The sequence below is a fragment of the Helianthus annuus genome, chromosome 9 (genome assembly GCF_002127325.2).
Source record: "Helianthus annuus cultivar XRQ/B chromosome 9, HanXRQr2.0-SUNRISE, whole genome shotgun sequence".
Taxonomy (NCBI): Eukaryota; Viridiplantae; Streptophyta; class Magnoliopsida; order Asterales; family Asteraceae; genus Helianthus; species Helianthus annuus.
In genome coordinates, this window is record NC_035441.2 from 17,732,627 (window position 1) to 17,749,859 (window position 17,233).

General features: G+C 37.6%; 1 protein-coding gene across 1 annotated transcript; it reads left to right on the forward strand.

Moving 5' to 3' along the window:
- Positions 1-4,700: 4,700 nt before the first annotated feature.
- LOC110875345 lies at positions 4,701-6,890 on the forward strand. The gene is made up of 3 exons (XM_022123542.1): positions 4,701-5,393; positions 6,080-6,730; positions 6,813-6,890. The coding sequence occupies exons 1-3, from the start codon at positions 4,701-4,703 to the stop codon at positions 6,888-6,890; spliced, it is 1,422 nt and encodes a 473-aa protein (XP_021979234.1).
- The last annotated feature ends 10,343 nt before the right edge of the window (positions 6,891-17,233 follow it).

Consider the following 17,233-nt stretch of genomic DNA (forward strand, 5'->3'; position numbering starts at 1 on the left):
AAAAAGAAGTCTCTTTTCATAAGAATAGAGTTAGTTACATGAATGGTCCTTTAATTTATTATACTAGCATGTTTGATCCCTATGTATTAGTTATTACGCGTATAGTCCCTACAATTCATTCATGAGTCGTCGTGACTCGTAAGTAACATAAATATCTTTGGGATTGTTGATGCAGATTTTGTGTCCGATTCTTGTCGAATAGATTAGATTTTAATTTACGTTGAATATGTAACAGTTAGTGAAACGGTCAAACGAATGTGTTTTGACCCGCTCGTTTGAAGTGGTCAAACGAGAGGGTAATGTGTTTGACCGTGTGTGTGTGCAAGTGAAATGGGTGTGGGTATAAATACCACCCTTGTCTTTCATTTGCACTAGAGAGTGTTAGAGAGAAGGGGAGCTCATTTGAGAGTTCCCTGTGAGCTTCATTGTGTGGGGGAGAGATCACCACTTGGTCTCTCCCTGGATGTATACTCCTTTGGTATTAGTTCGGTTAGCTTTTAATCGGGCCGATTTGTATTGTTTTACTACCGATTAATACAAAGAAGTGTTTGTTTATGTCCCTAATCTCTCCCGTCTTGAACCGATCTCACACTAATCACGGTTTCGGTCCCGAAACACGGTCCTACAATTGGTATCAGAGCCATGGTGCCCGATTTAGTAAATCTAACCGTTTACTAAGACGAACCATCACGAGTAGCGTCCAAGGGGGAGTTTGTAGATACACTTTGTGTGTACGCGACTCGGCTCGGTTCGACTCGGCTCGGTACGACTTGGTTTCGACTCGGGTAGGTCCGGCTCAAGCCCCACGTCACGACATTCCTCCGTCGTGCGACCCAGAGTTCGACACACGAAGCACGGAGAGCCACGACATTTCCCGATGACACATCATCATGACATCATCATGATGATGTCATGATGATGTCACACATTTTGTCATATAATGGAAATTTTGAATTTGTGAAGACATATGACGAAACAGATTTTGTTTCGTAATCTTTTTAGTGGGCTTCGCCTGTTTCATTGGCTGTTGGGTTTCTTCAGGCCCATGTTTGGCCTAAAAGTTGTTTCGTCGAGTCTTTTTGTGTTTCGTCACATGTATGTGTCTGTGTTAGTATATATACCCCTCATTGTTTCTGTGTGAAACAGATGAGAGACCTGTGAGACTTAGTGAAACTCTGTAAACATTGTTTGTATATGTTTCGGGTTGTACTCATCCCTAATCAATAGATATTGAATCTTTTGGTTACGCGTTTTCTTATTTTACACTTTGTTTGGTTTGCACCGTCACGGGGATTCCGCACTCGTTACCGTTTTTGTGATAAACAAGGATAGGTTTACGTTATTGATCCACCGGAAAAACGGGACCTACAGGGATAACATATGTTAAAATCTTTTTTTTTCGGTGGCCATGTGTTTTCTTTTGCTTAACCCATATCATCCCTAATACCACATGGTATGGACGTGTGTGAAGGAATGACCCGACTCGGTAATCTCGGGTCGGATAAACAGTCACCAATGCGACATAATTAAGGAGAATATTATCGTTATATTGTCATGCAAATAGAATATTCGCAATATCTCCTAGAAAGTGGAGATTACTGTACAACTAACTCCCCGACTTTGAGGGAAACCCTAATCCACCGAAAAATATATATAGAGGATATATCTTGAGGTAAGACCCATCACAACTCTCTCTCTCTCTCTCTCTCTCTCTCTCTCTCTCTCTCTCTCTCCCAAATACTTTCACTCCCATAAACGAATACTTATTCTCACATCGTAGGGTGGTTACAAAAATAACTTATTCTTGTGACGAGTCTTAACGGTATTCTGTTTTGTAGATTGGAGTTCTAGCCCCTTCCAGCCAGATTACCTCTTAGGTGACGTTTCTACATCGTGAAAATACGCCGTGGTTGCTGTCCATGTTGGGCATACCAGCCCGAGAATGACGCGGAGGGCGGCTTTGTGTGTGGGCAGAAACATCTTCACCGGCGTGGAGTGAAATATGGTGATAAAGTGACGTGGTTCAATTGTTGTGGCTTATAGCCGTTGAACCCTGAGGGGTAAATTAAAAAAAATAAATTTAAAAAAAAAATATAGTTAACTCACCTCTTAAAAAAACCCAACATATTATACCATTTTCACCTCATTTTCTTATACACAACTCTAAATTATATAAATTATCTCTACTTTTTATAAAAACAAATACATCCACACCACCACACCTTCGATCGAACAACCCCTATGATGTAGACGAAATACCGAACACTACTTCACCTTAACTGTCTCAACCGACTCAACCCTGCTATCCCGATCCAAACATATTGGTCTACGACCAACTTCTTGCGAACCTACCTTTTTATGTTTCCGCCACAAATACAGCTTAACAACAACCGCTCACTCCTTTGTCACCTACAACCCCTACTTATTAGTATATTAGTTTCGGTTATTCTTTTAACTTTCGTTTTTTTTAATTATGTAATATTTTTTTTTATTTATTAAAGTTATTTAATATACTAGTATTAGTGTTTTTTTTTTAAATTTAATAGTTTTTTTTATATTTTCAAATATAAAATAATAATAAAAAGTGTGTACCACGTATCAAATAACGCCACATTTTTACGCCCCATCCCACTCCTCCCTTTTTGCACCAAGCCACTTTTCTAACGCGTGCTGATGTGGCGTCCACAAGTCACATAACGTCATCCTTTCATGCCCCTCCACTTTATATAGTCTAAGACTGACCAGTTTAGGGTAGCACCCCATGCCACGTTGGCATGATTGCGCCCCCAACACCATCTCGCTCTTGTTAAAAGGCGGCACTATCAATGGGTTCGTGAGGCAGTTAGCGAGCGCCAACGGGTCTTGGTGCATTTATTCTTCTTTTGATCGTTGTTAAACAGTTATAATTAAAAAAAGTTAATTTCCCAATTTTATCCTCACTATACCCTATATAAATTTCCAATCTTAACCATTTTTACCACAACTCACTGCCATTCATAGTAAAATTTCAATAATCCTTTTCATATTGTCAACAATTTTTATGGGGAACCCGGATCGAGGAAGAGGACATCGCTTTGGCTACGATCTGGGTGCATGTTGTAGAGCAAAGGCACCCTCTAGATCATGCTGCTACTTGGAACGCAATGTACATACTTTCGTCAACAAGTGGGTGCAAACAATTGTAATTTCACCGGAAGGTTTCTTTTGATGCGAGCAAGTTGTGAGCTTTTTGAGAGGCTCTTTATTAATGCTATGAACCCTGAAGAGGCCTAACTGAAGATCCAGCCATTGAGGTGGCCTGTACAGAATATATACCAGCTACACTAGATCATAACTTTTTGTCAACTGTCGTCTTAGAGAATTTTCCTTGCTCATTTTAATTAAGCCGTTTATTTTAAATAAATATATCTATGAATTGTTTTTAATTTGGGTTTGTATTTGGTTTTATTTTAGTTTAACGAAGCGTTTATGTTTATAATATTTTTTTTTAACGGCAAATTTGGATCACTGACGGACCACTGGAGTATCATCGTGCCACGAGCAGAACCACCGGATCATATCCATCTCCACTAGGCAATAATGGCTATACACCAATTCAGAAGGAAACCCAATAAATCTGGGAAAACCCCCTTTGTGGGAATCGAACTTATGACCTAATGGTCATAAGCCTTATCCCACCCCTAAGATACCACTAGGCAATAATGCCATGGGTTGTTTATAATATTATTTTGACACTTTTTTTAATGTTTATTAGTTGAATTTAAAATGAATTTAAATAAATGAATTGTTAATGATGTTAGTGGCTTTATGGGCTTAATCCCCCTGTATGTTAGTTCTAATGAAGCCCAAATGTTCAGTTGACGCCTTTAACTATCTTCGGAAACGTATTCAGTACTTCCAACTGCTGACCTTTAACGACGACTTTTGGATCAATACCAGCCAACTTTTAGGGGCGACTTTTGTCTGAATGAAGGAAAAATACAGGTTTGACTAAATGGGGGAAAATCTGGAAAAAGAAAAAGCAATTTCCCTCCACTTTTCATGAATAGCATGTTAAAACTAATCTCTACAGTAACCTTACATTACATACTTATATACTAATTCACAAAAATAAATATCTATATATTAACCACCCTAAATAACGAGTGTTACACCACATGACCACAATGTTTGGTCCAACTTTACATTTCTAGCATTTGAGCTTTAGATTTCTACTAAGATGTAAACATTTGTATTTATTATTTAATTCACAAGCTATAACTTTTATTATCATCAAAAGAATAGACGATTTAAAATTTTATCCTCCGACACTTGTAATTTTATGGTTGGATTCAATATTTTATTCTCCAACAAGTACCATATTTTAGTAAAACAATTTAATTGTCTGAATAATAACGTGACTAAAATCAACAGGGTATTTTTGAACCAAGTGTTTTTACTAAAAATATATTGTAAAGAATATTTTAATGGAACATCGTTCACATGAGAAGTTCTTTTGGTCATGACTTGAATGGAAACCAAGAGGTTGGCCTACAAGTTTCAAGGTATCATACCACTTCCCATAAAGCTTGGGAATACAATTACCTTTTCAATTACCTCAGAACCAGTTTAAATATATAACAAACAATTGCATACTTTCACCCGAAAATACCATATTCCTACACATATAGTTATCTCTTCATCCTGAGGGTTCTAGAATCATGGCTGACACAACGGAAGACGAAGATAAAATCTCGATAAAAGTAATAGTAGATAAAGTTAATAAGAGAGTTGTATGCGCTGAAGTCGATTACAGTTTTGTTGACATTTTGTTCAGCTACGTTACATTGCCCATGGGAACAATTGCCAGGCTCTTGGGAACACATGATGATAAAAAGTTTGAGTGTCTTGGGAGCTTTAACAATCTGTACCATAGTCTCAAGGATTTACCTCACCGTTATCTATCCACAGAATGCAAATCTATGCTTCTTAACCCCAGAAGTCTGTCATATGATTACTGCAGACATCTAGAGCTGAAAATAGACGACACTGAGCCCAGCCATTACTTTGAATGTCATAACAGATGTTGCTCTAGTTATGATAAGGTATTGAGTTGTAATAACTTATCTTCCGAGCATGATAGATCCCAAAGTTGTCGGGGGTGTTATACTTATCTTCCGAGCATGAGATTCGAAGAGTCATACTGGTATTCCAGTGATTATGATTTAGTCTCTTTGTTTACGAATAGTGTTGGCAGCGGTGTTTTTGTTTCTGATTCTGGAACTTTTATTGTCACTGACGATCTTTGTGTGGAACCTTATAACATGGCAAGTAGCATCCGTTTGCTCACTGATCTTGGAATCACTGACATGAACCATCTAGAGGAGAGAAACTTACAGATGTCTTCTTATCAGGTAAATATTGATTGCAAATTATTTACATACACACTGACACGTTACACAATACAAGTAAGAAGTGTCAATAAAAGTAACAACTCACTCATCATTGTTTTATTTTTGTGTACAAATTTTATGGCTATGGATAGTCGTTTCGGACTGTTTAAGTCACATATATATATTCCTAAAAAACAAAAACGAAAAAAATGCATGTGTGGTTTGGTCTAACAATATTTGACTGGTATCTAAAAATGATTTAAACTAAAGTAAAAGTAAAAAATCAAAAAAAAGTTGCATGTTTTAATAATCGTTTGCAAAATATGATAAAACTAAAGTAAAACTAAAAAAATGAAAAAAGTTAAGTTGCGATTATTTGTCACCGAAAAGGCGTTCACAAAGTTGGCAGTTTTTTAGTATGTTTTATCTATGTACAAAAAGTTAGACTGGGATTTCAATATCTTTACTATGTTTATTAAGAGTAAAGTAAAATATTTATTTAGTAACTAACTAATTATTAACAGGACTGGGTGTTGACCATTCTAAACAACATAATTTTTATTTAAATTTTACAAATATTGGCGGGAGACAAAGTTGGGAGCGATTCCAGAACAACAAACACCATACCACTATACCACTACATTATTAGTGTCTACTTTATTTACTACATTACATCTTTGTTTTGATTAATTTTCTTGTTTTTGCAGATGCTTTATTTTTTAAAGTTGGCTCTTTCAACTCATCGCCCATTCACATATTTTGTTTTCTCTAAGATCTGTCCTGAGACAGATGTATTTATTTCTTGGATTGATAGTACTTCTCAACACAATGATTTCATTATAAAAGAAGAATCAGCAAGTTCAAAGATACATCTGGAACTATCTTTGCAAAAATCTACTGGAAAGCTTTTATTTGCCGAATCAAAAGCAGATTTTGTTGAATTCCTTTTTGGTTTTTTATCGTTACCATTAGGAACGGTAATCGGGACATTGACGAAAGGAGCTTTTACTAGTAGATGTATGGATAATATTTTAAGAAGTATTTCACATATGAGTGTAGGAAAATATCTTAAATCACAAGATATCAAAGATATGTTACTTACGCCTCATTTTGGACAGAAGTATATTTCCAAGAATCAAATTTTTCCCTTGAATGGCGTTCCATTGCGTTCGGATGAAATTGAAAATAATGATATAAAGATAGATGGAGGATTTCTAAAACAATCTGGAATGTTTTTGGTGACAGATGACTTGACCATAACCCCATCATCTTTAGCTTCATCTATCGATCTTTTGAAAAAGTTGGAAGTCGCCCCTGAAGATATCGAGAGATGCGAAGTTAGCATTAGTTTGAAAGAGGTACCACGTTCAAAACTTCTTTTGTATCGATTTATCTACCTTATATTTATTTCTGTTAGTATTTGGTTGTTTTACTTTGCAGGGCTTAAGTATGCTAAAAGAATCACTAAGATCTTCATCTATCTTGACCAAAAGCCTGGAGCATCAAGTCAAGAAGTGAATTTGCATATTAGATGGTTTTTTAATAGAAAGGTGTTATTTTTTCTCCAGTAATGTTATGTCTTTATAATGTACCCAATGCATATGCGTCAGTTTGCTATGAACAAATCATTCAAGTTTTGCTTTTGTGTTTATGTTTATGAACAATTAATTTAAGATTCTTAAGTTCTAGACTTCAAATAAGTATTACTGAAGTACACATATCGTAAGCAAGAGTAACTGGAAGAAGAAAAGGTATTGGGTCACAAGCAAGGCTTTTGTGAGAATTAAACATGAGACTGAAACTAGTTCATAAAATTATTATTGTCGCTCATTAAATGTATGTAATTTATATTAGAACACATTTGGTCAAAACCGAATCTTCCACCAAAGAAGCTTCAAATTCAAATTAATTCTATTGTTGTAACTTACCAATTAATTGGTCAGTATTCTAGCTTGTTTAGTTCTCTGATTTTAGCTCATTAGTATATATGTAATCCTTTTAGTTATTGATAAATAACAAGTTTGATACATTCTTATGGTATCAGCCAGGTTTTACGAAACCTAAACAAAACCATTCTCTCCTCCATGGCTGACAATGTCGTTACCACCACCAATTTGACTACCGGCACAGCAACCAACCAATCGATCACCATGCTCAATTTCCCCTCTAAAACTCATTGCTACCAATTACCTTAGTTGGAGAACCCAACTAGAAGCCATCCTCCAAGGTTTGGACCTATGCAACTTCATTGATGGTACCAAAAACACAGATGGCTCCACTATCCCACACGCCGACTATCCCGTCTGGTACGCCAAGACCGACTCCTATTCGGTGCTATTGTCGGCAGCCTTTCCGCCGAGATTGTCCCCCTCATCACCAATGCGAAAACTTCACTTGATGCTTGTAAAATCTTGGCATCTACCTATGCCTCCCTGTAGGTCCCGAAATCGAAGGATCTATTTTCACTACCAAAGCCTTGTTTATAACAAACAAGGTTAAGTGTGCAGAATCCACTTAACTATGCCAAATCAAACATAGAACAAAAAAAACACACAATGGTTAACCAAAGAAACACACTCGTTTGATTAACTGAATGAGAATGAACAAACTGATACAAACACAGTTTACAGACTTGCAGGGTATTCTCTTATCTCTAACTCTAAACAGGACAGAATGTGCCTATTTATAGCAGCTGGGCTAATATCTCGACGAAACAAGTCTTGGGCCGACGAAACAGAACAAAGCCCAAAACAGAGCCCAACAGATTCGTGTAGGTCCCGTTTTTCCGGTGGATCGATAACGTAAACCTATCCTTGTTTATCACTAACACGGTAACGGGTGCGGAATCCCCGTGACGGTGCAAACCAAACAAAGTGTAAAATAAGAACACGAGTAACCAAAAGATTCAATATCTATTGATTAGGGATGAGTACAAACACAAACATATACAAACAAAGTTTTAACGGACTCTCACTAAGTCTCTCTATGCTCATCTGTTTCACACAGAAACTGTGAGGGGTATTTATACTAGACACAGACCAGACTACGGCGAAACGCATAAAGGTCAAGACGAAACAACAAAGTCGACGAAACACACCTTGTTTCGTCGACATACATATTAATATTAATCATTCTTATTTCGTCGAGTGTGTTGAGGCCCAAGTGAAAGTCAAAGCCCAGTAGAAAGATTCACGGCCCAAATGAAAGCTGGTTCAAATGTGTTTCGTTGCCAACTTTCACAATTTTGAAGATAAGACAAATTCGTGACATCATCATGACATCATGATGATGATGATGTCATGATGATGTGTCAGCGGGAAACAGTTCGCGGCTCGCCGTGCTTTGCGTGGCGAACTCTGGGGCGCACGATGGAGGAATGTCATGACGTCGGGCTTTAGCCGGACCTAACGGGAGTCGAAACCAAGTCGAACTGAGCTGAGTCGAACCGAGGCAAGTCGCGTCCACACAAAGTGTATCAACAAACTCCCCTTGGACGCTACTCGTGATGGTTCGTCTTCTGTGATGATTCCTCTTCTCTGTCTTTCATGTCGGAGGATCTTCAAAGTCTTCACGCTTCGAAAGAAGAAAGTGTATCAACAAACTCCCCATTTCATTTAGGAAGTGTGTTAACAAACTCCCCCTTACAATGAACTCTCCCTTGAGTCATGCTTGTGAATCTTTTGAACTTCAATTCTTTAGATCCTTGTGGTGTTGATGAGAGGTCTGCGGCAACTCTATCATCATTATCTTTTGAGTGCCTTCACGTCGTGTCTTGGTTATGAAGCTTGTCATCGAACATGTTCTCCTCGCCTTTAGCATCTGCACATGCAATAAATCTAAACGCATAATGAGAACAATCGCTTGGAATATAGTTTCAATAAACAAACGACACATGTGAGATCAAATCTCAATCAAACACCTACCGACAACAGTTTGAAAGTTTAAAAAAAATTGTTCAATTTTAATCCTTTAACTTTCAAAACTCGTTAACTTCGACTGTTTATGAAGGTGCAATTGTTTTCCGGCTTTCGATCAGGATTTTGGGTAGTTTAGACTCGAGTTCGAACATCGGTCAATCAAAAATAAACTAGAAGCAAAATCTTTATGGATTTTATATAGTTTATATTAGAACACACCTAGAATCTTTTTGGTATTTTTCATTTTTTTTAAATGTAAAGACGGAAAACAATAAATAAATATATACAGAGATGCAGAAACGAAAGGCAGTAAATAAATATTTACAGACATTCTTTTTGCGAGTTTCGAGGGTAAGAGAATCATATCAGTGTACGGTCATGTCAAAACGCTCTTGTTGTTCAATTAGTTAACATTTAGATAAGCATCCTATAACAATTATCGGTATTGTTGTCCACTTAAGCTCAACTTATCAGATGTAATCATGGCGAGGGGATACGTTAAGGTATGATTTATACTTACCGATCGGTGTTCATACACACACGACACATTCCCGTATCAAGGTATGCACGAGGGTTCATCTTACCGGTGAGTATACCGATTATCATCTGTTTGACCGTATATGATGTGAGAAACTCACTTATTTTGATTGAAAACAAGCACTATGTGATAGAATCACTTATTGATGAGGAACTTGATTTTCATATGCATGAGGGCATAGGAGCAAGTCCGTGAACAGGTCAGTACTTTCGTACAGCAGAGAGACGAACTTGACTCCCGGATAAATGTGATATTTTATCACTTATTTGTTTCGACATGTGATTGTTTATCATTTATTGAGGTCGAATGCAATATGTATACGTATGTATGGTATCATGGAAGATCTAGACTTGTGTCCCCGTTTTTTTTTTCGGTAATAGAAACAACCATGATACCCAGATGATAAGCAGCATAAAGACCGAATATCTCAGAACCTCGGCAATCTCTCAAACGAAATTTCGGTACTAAGACCATATTCCAATGAATGGTTCCCACCTGGTCTTCAGTCAATTAAGGATTTATATCACCCTGAACACTTTAAAATGATTGTGAGCCTACCGATACATCTTATATAGAGCTGCTTATCGTTTTTCATTTTAAGTTCATTTCAAAGTGGTTTAGATAAGCCACTGATGTACTATCATTTTCTCTTTTTCTCGCCATGAAACTCATTTTTGGTTTTCTATTGTTTTTGTGTTTTTGAAATTTTTTGATGTTTATGGATTTTTAAAATTTGGATTTACTCCCCCTAAAATCAACAAACTAAGATAAATTTTAAAAACACAAAGGTATTTACAAAAATGATTTTCCGATGTTAGTTAACTCATGTTTTACCTCAATGCCGTTTACCAAAATTAATTTTAATCAGAAATGATTTTATCGAATTTTGGGAAAATGAGTTGGCACGTCGGTAAGCGGTGCGGACCAAGACAACATTGACGAGTTTCATAGTGAAACAATCACGTGTGAGGTGATATTTGAGATCAACGTGTAAGGCCAAAGAGTGCTGTATGAGATGATATAATTCATAAAGCAGCTTAAATATCGACAAGTATAAGAGAGATATGAAATTTAAAATCGTATCCTGCAACAGCTTCATGCATTGCAAGGAATCTGAGCGTTCTCCCAAACTGGATATCCACCCGGTGTGGATTTCAAGGTCGATTTTTGTAGCTACTTCAATTAATCCGAGATAGCTCTACACAGCAACACGATCAGAAACCTCCAGGTCCGGCTGGTCTTCCAATTGCACCAGCGAAGGTCTTTGTCTTTCTCTTTGCGAAGTAGTGTGCGGTTGTTCAATCCATGCCAAGGCATCCGCACACCCGGTTGGTTTGTTCAACAAACACATTTTCTTCAATTACACCGCGAAGAAATGTACACTGCAAGTTCATTTTGTTGATTTTGAACTTCAGACGTGCTGCAGGTGCGTACGTTTTGATTGAATCTATCCCGGGGACCCGATTAAGGCCTTTAACAATCGCATTTTGAAATGATTTTTCATTTTGTCGAAGTTTTCACTTTCTTTAAAAGACAACTATGTTTCCCCTTTCTTTTTCTCTCCATCAAAGGCAAGAATTTCTTCTGTCGCCTATCTTGTGCAACAACATTCCACTATCAATAATCCTATGATTATCGATAGTTCCTCCTGGAACTTCCTACACACTCACTCAGAGATTAGTTGGAGAGGGGGACCCAAGCCTTCATAGACTTGGATTTCCTCTGAGAATCAAGAAATGTAATTTCAATTTCTTGAAGGTCCTTAAATTGCATGCCTCCCCCTGAATCCTCACCTGTTTTCGGTTTCCAAGCTTGTTTTCGTTTACCAGATTGTGTATTATGTACAATTTCTGGTTTTAATGGTTGTGACAAACTAGGTTTCCTTTTAACAGATTTTTCTTATGGTTTTAAGGCCTTTTCTATTTTCTTAACATTTTGACGTCGTTGTTTCGTTTCTTGTTCTTTAATGGTACGTTTGTCATTTTTGGGTGAAACAGGACGACGTCGTGACTGACCTTAGGAGAATGTGATCGACGACCTGACGTAGAAGTTGTAGACCCAGAGGTACTAGCTTCACACCCGTTTGTGTGTTGGGTGTAATTGTTATCACTATTACGTTTCAAAATGTTGACTTTTTGTACAAAATCGGTATTTGATTTATTTTCAAAAGTCTCCACTTTATCAGTACCTTTGGAGGCCACAAACTTAACGTCTTTTGTTTTCTTCTTGTAACGAGCTCCATTAGAATCAACCTTAGCCTTTGGCTTTGGAGCTTGTTGTTGTTGTTTACCCATAAAAGCAATTAGTTGTTGCTTTGTCGGTGATTTCTGTTTTCCAAATTGTTTCCTGATTTCAGCTTTTGGAATTGGGTCACATTCAGTTACAATGACTCCTGGAATTGTCTTTCCCAAAAACTGGTTTGTAGTATCTTCAAACACTTTGTCAATCAAAGATTGATTGACGTTTTTGATTGGAAAATCTTTTTCTGAATAAATTTTACTATCACCGACTAAAGTATATAACAAGTTATTGCTCTTAACAGCAGACACACATTCCTTGTCATCTTTGACATCCTTGACAGGATCTGTCACTTTCTTGGCAACAGGTGGCACGACAGGAGTAGGAGGATCACAAAGAATATGATTCCCAATTGGAATTTCTACTCCTTTCGTATCATCAAGTGATTCATCCTGGTCATTCACATCTGATTCATCATCTGAAGAATCATAGTCCTCGATGGTTGGAGGACTTTGATTTGAAGCACATGATGACTTTTCTTTGTTATCAGATGAGCCCTCTGATGAATTGTCTGATTTGAACCCTAGACCAGTAGTAACTTCCTCATAATCAAGAGGCACACTGGGTTAATACCGAGGCATATCCTCTTCATCGAGCATTTTGGTATAGTTGTGTCTCAAATGGGGTGGACACGCCGTATACCCAACGCCTTTCACGTGCCCTTTCAGTTGTTGAATGCCAATTATGTGATCGAGCACAAATCGGGAGTTAGAATAACTCTCCAATTTTTGCTTGATTGCATCATGCTCGCATTTGGCAATGGCTAGTTCCTTTTTGGTTTCCTCAACGATGTTAATGTAATCGTTAATACTAACTTGTTTATGATAAACAACTTTGTTCAATTCGGAAACACTTTTCTTTTGGGTTTCAATTACAGATTTAAATTCCTTTTCGTTTCTAACCAGAGCCATATTTGCCTCTTTGCACTTTGACAGTTCAATAACCAAACTTTGATTGTGACTATGAACCGTTTCAGATTCACGTTTCAATTCAACGCATTTAAGTTTCGTATCAGCACAATCACTACATATGCTAGGAGTTTTAGATTGTACCTGACTTGTAGAAGCTGTGAGATTAGCCACAAAGGCAGTCTGAGAAGAGAAAGATCCATCTTCAGTGAGAATCTTCTCCATTTCTTTCGATGTAGCATCAGCTTTCTTGACCAAGTCAGATATTTGACTTTTCGCCTCCTTGGCATCATTCGACAAATTATTAGCTTCAGAATCAGTTCTTTCATTCAAATTCGATTCTTCATCCGAACTGCTACTGTATCCCGAACTACCATCATTTCCCGAAGATTCACCATCGTTGACATTCTTGACAATTTCAGCAAGAAATGCAGTTCCAGTTTGATCACCGTTTCCCAACTGTATGGGCGGACCAAATCGACACTTGGATCAAATTGAGGTTGTGTTGTGGAAACTTGGGCTTGTGGTTGGGTTATGGATTGCGACATATAAGCACTTTGATTCCAGTGTGGTTGGGCTTAATTGAGCTGTGGAAACGGAGATGAGCTTATGTTGGACACAAACGCCGTTTGAAGCTTCGGTTGCTGAATAGAACTAGCCGAAGGACCAAAACCAGCCAAATACATTTCTGTGTTTTGAGTAGGTGCAATCCTTTTAGCTTTCCGAATTTCCTCTTCGTTCTTGTGCTCCAACTTCTGAATGAATTCATAGATATTAACATTGACAACATCTAAAACGCCCGTATGCTTTAAAAGCTCAATGAATGGGCTCCACTTTGGAGGTAGAGCATCAGCAAACCGTGCTACCATTTCCTGTTGAGATGTAAGAACACCAAAATAATACATTTCACACATCAAATGTAATAACGAGTAGTTATATCATTTAGGGTTTCATTCTCTAAGAAATGAAATGATTCGAATTTCTTTTTCAACAGATCTTGACGTGTCTTTCTAGTAGTTGCATTTCCTTCTCCTCTCGCTACCAAAAGATTCTGAATGCTTTGATTTTGATTCGATACCAACGCCCATTGACTTGCACTTATGGATGGTTGAGGAACCATATTTCTTGCCCATGCGGTTGCGGAAGTTTGATCTTGACCTGGCTGTGGGTCCATACTCCAATCACACTGACTTGTACTCATGATTAATGTACGTATGTGAAAAACTGATCACATTCTTGAAAACAGACTGTTATCACACTTTTGGAAGTCTTCTGTTTAAAATTGATAAGTTTTTCGACGAAACTCTGATGTCAATGAATGACGAAAACGATTTATATGACGAAACTGAATGAATTGCGACGAAACTGATATATATATGAAGAAACAGAATGATTTGCGACGAAACTGATATATATATATGACGAAACAGAATGATTTGCGACGAAACTGATATATATACATATATGACGAAACAGAATGATTTGCGACGAAACTGATGTATATAAGACGAAACAGAATGATTTGCGACAAAACTGATATATATATGACGAAACAGATTTTGCGACGAAACTGATTTAAGAATTTATGCGACGAAACAGATTTTGTTTTAAATGATCAACGAAACAAGATTTGTGTGGGACCAAAATAGGTGATTTCTTTGACCAAAATGACCAGACAACTTGCAAACAACTTTCAAGATATTTTAAAATCAAAACTTATCCTTCTAACAATAAGACATCTTCTTCAAACACCCATACTTATCATATCAAACCAAGCATGGCATATATATTTTTTTAATCAAATTTCCTTTATCTTTTAAAATTTTAAAATACCAACAACTTATACAGTCACTTTGACAAAGATGAAAAAGTTCAAATAATGAAGAACACTTTGAATATTAGTGATGAACACAATGAAGTTTTGAAGATTCCGGTGACCGAACAATTTTCCGAAACACGAATTCGCTTAAAACTTTCAACAAAAACCAAATCCTATCATGCTAACACGCCATAACAACAAGGTTTTCTATTTTTTTTTATTTTTGAATATTTCAAATGAAAAGATAGAATCATAAAGACATCTTTTTGGATTTTTGAGTTTTTTCTAATGTTTTTGTATTTACTTGAAATTTTCTCCCCCTAAAATGCTAAAAGATTACGAAAGTGAAAATCTTTTTGTATTTTTCGAATTTTGAAAGAAACTATTTACACAAACGATTAGCCAAAGCGGTTTACTTGGGTATCACCTTAATGCCGTTGACCAAAAGTAGATAATCAAACCATGATTTATCAAATGCTTTTGTAAACAGGTCGGCACGTTGGTGATCAGTGGGGATATGAACAACATCGATTAATATTTTGTCAAAACAATCACGTATGAAGTGATATTTAATTTCGATGTGTTTGGTCTTGGAATGCTGCACATGATTTCGAGTGATCTGTAAGGCAACATTGTTATCAAAAAAAATAGGAGGAGATAGGAATTAAAAACCGTAGTCGCGCATTTGTTGTTGTATCCACAAGTCTTGGGAGCAACAACTGGAGGCAGCAATGTATTCTGCTTCACAGGTTGATGTAGCAACACACGTCTGCTTTTTGCACTGCCACGTAACCAGGCGACTTCCTAAGAATTCACATCCTGCTATTGTTGATTTGCCGTCAATTTTGCAACCGCCGAAACCAGAATCACTGTCTGGGCATCCCTTCAAATAGCGAAAAATCCTTTTTGCAGCTGACAAATGGGAGGCCTTCGGATTAGCTTGATATCTTGCGAGCAGGCACGTTGGATACATGATGTTAGGCCTCAAAGCAGTAAGATACATGAGAGATCCGATCATGGCACGATAATAGGAGGAGTTGACGCTTTCACCCTTCAAATCCGGAGTAATCCCGTGATTCTGCGGAAGTGGGGTACCAATGGGCGTTGCATCTGACATCTGGAACCGGCTCAAGATGTCACCAACATATTTAGTCTGATGGATGAATATCCCAGACTCGGTTTGCTGAACTTGTAGGCCCAAAAAGAAATTCATCTCCCCCATAGCGCTCATCTCGAACTTTTCCTGCATAATACGCTCGAATTGACTGCACAAAGAGTCGTTAGTAGAACCAAATATGATATCATCAACGTATACCTGCACCAGCAGAAGATCTCCATTTTGTTCCTTGATAAAGAGAGTGCAATCAATAAGACCTCATCGAAATCCATTCTCAAGAAGATAGTTGGATAGGGTTGCGTACCAAGCTCTAGGTGCTTGATGTAAACCATAGAGAGCTTTGTTGAGCAACCAAACCCGATCGGGATGAACAGGATACACCTCTTCTTGAACTATCCCATGAAGAAAAGCACTTTTAACATCCATCTTGTAGACTTTGAATCCTTTAAATGAAGCGTAAGCAAGAAAGATCCGAATAGCTTCCAGACGAGCAACTGGTGCATAGACTTCCTTGTAGTCAATCCCCTCGATTTGACGAAATCCCTGAACGACCAATCTTGCCTTGTTACGAATAACCACTTCACGGTCGTCCTTCTTGCATTTGAAAACCCATCGAGTGCCAATTTTCTTGTAGTTTTCTGGTCTTTCAACAAGCTTCCAAACACCAAGCTTTTGAAATTGCTGCAGTTCCTCCTGCATGGCTTCAACCCAAGCATTATCTTTCATAGCTTCTTTCCACGATTTTGGTTCTTCTTGTGACACGTAACACGCGAAGGACCAATCATTCTGAAGACCAGATTCTCTAATGGCTGAATACAAACCAGCATTCTGGTTGTTTCTCAGCTGATTACACGTCTGCACACCGCGTTGGACATCTCCAATAATATTCTGCTGTGGGTGGATATCGTGAATCCTCATTTCAGGATTTTCAGAAACACGTGAATTGATACCGAAATTGTTAAAACACGTGCTCTGATACCAATTGTAGGTCCCGTTTTTCCGGTGGATCGATAACGTAAACCTATCCTTGTTTATCACGAACACGGTAACGGGTGCGGAATCCCCATGACGGTGCAAACCAAACATAGTGTAAAATAAGAACACGAGTAACCAAAAGATTCAATATCTATTGATTAGGGATGAGTACAAACACAAACATATACAAACAATGTTTTAACGGACTCTCACTAAGTCTCTCTATGCTCATCTGTTTCACACAGAAACTGTGAGGGGTATTTATACTAGACACAGACCAGACTACGAC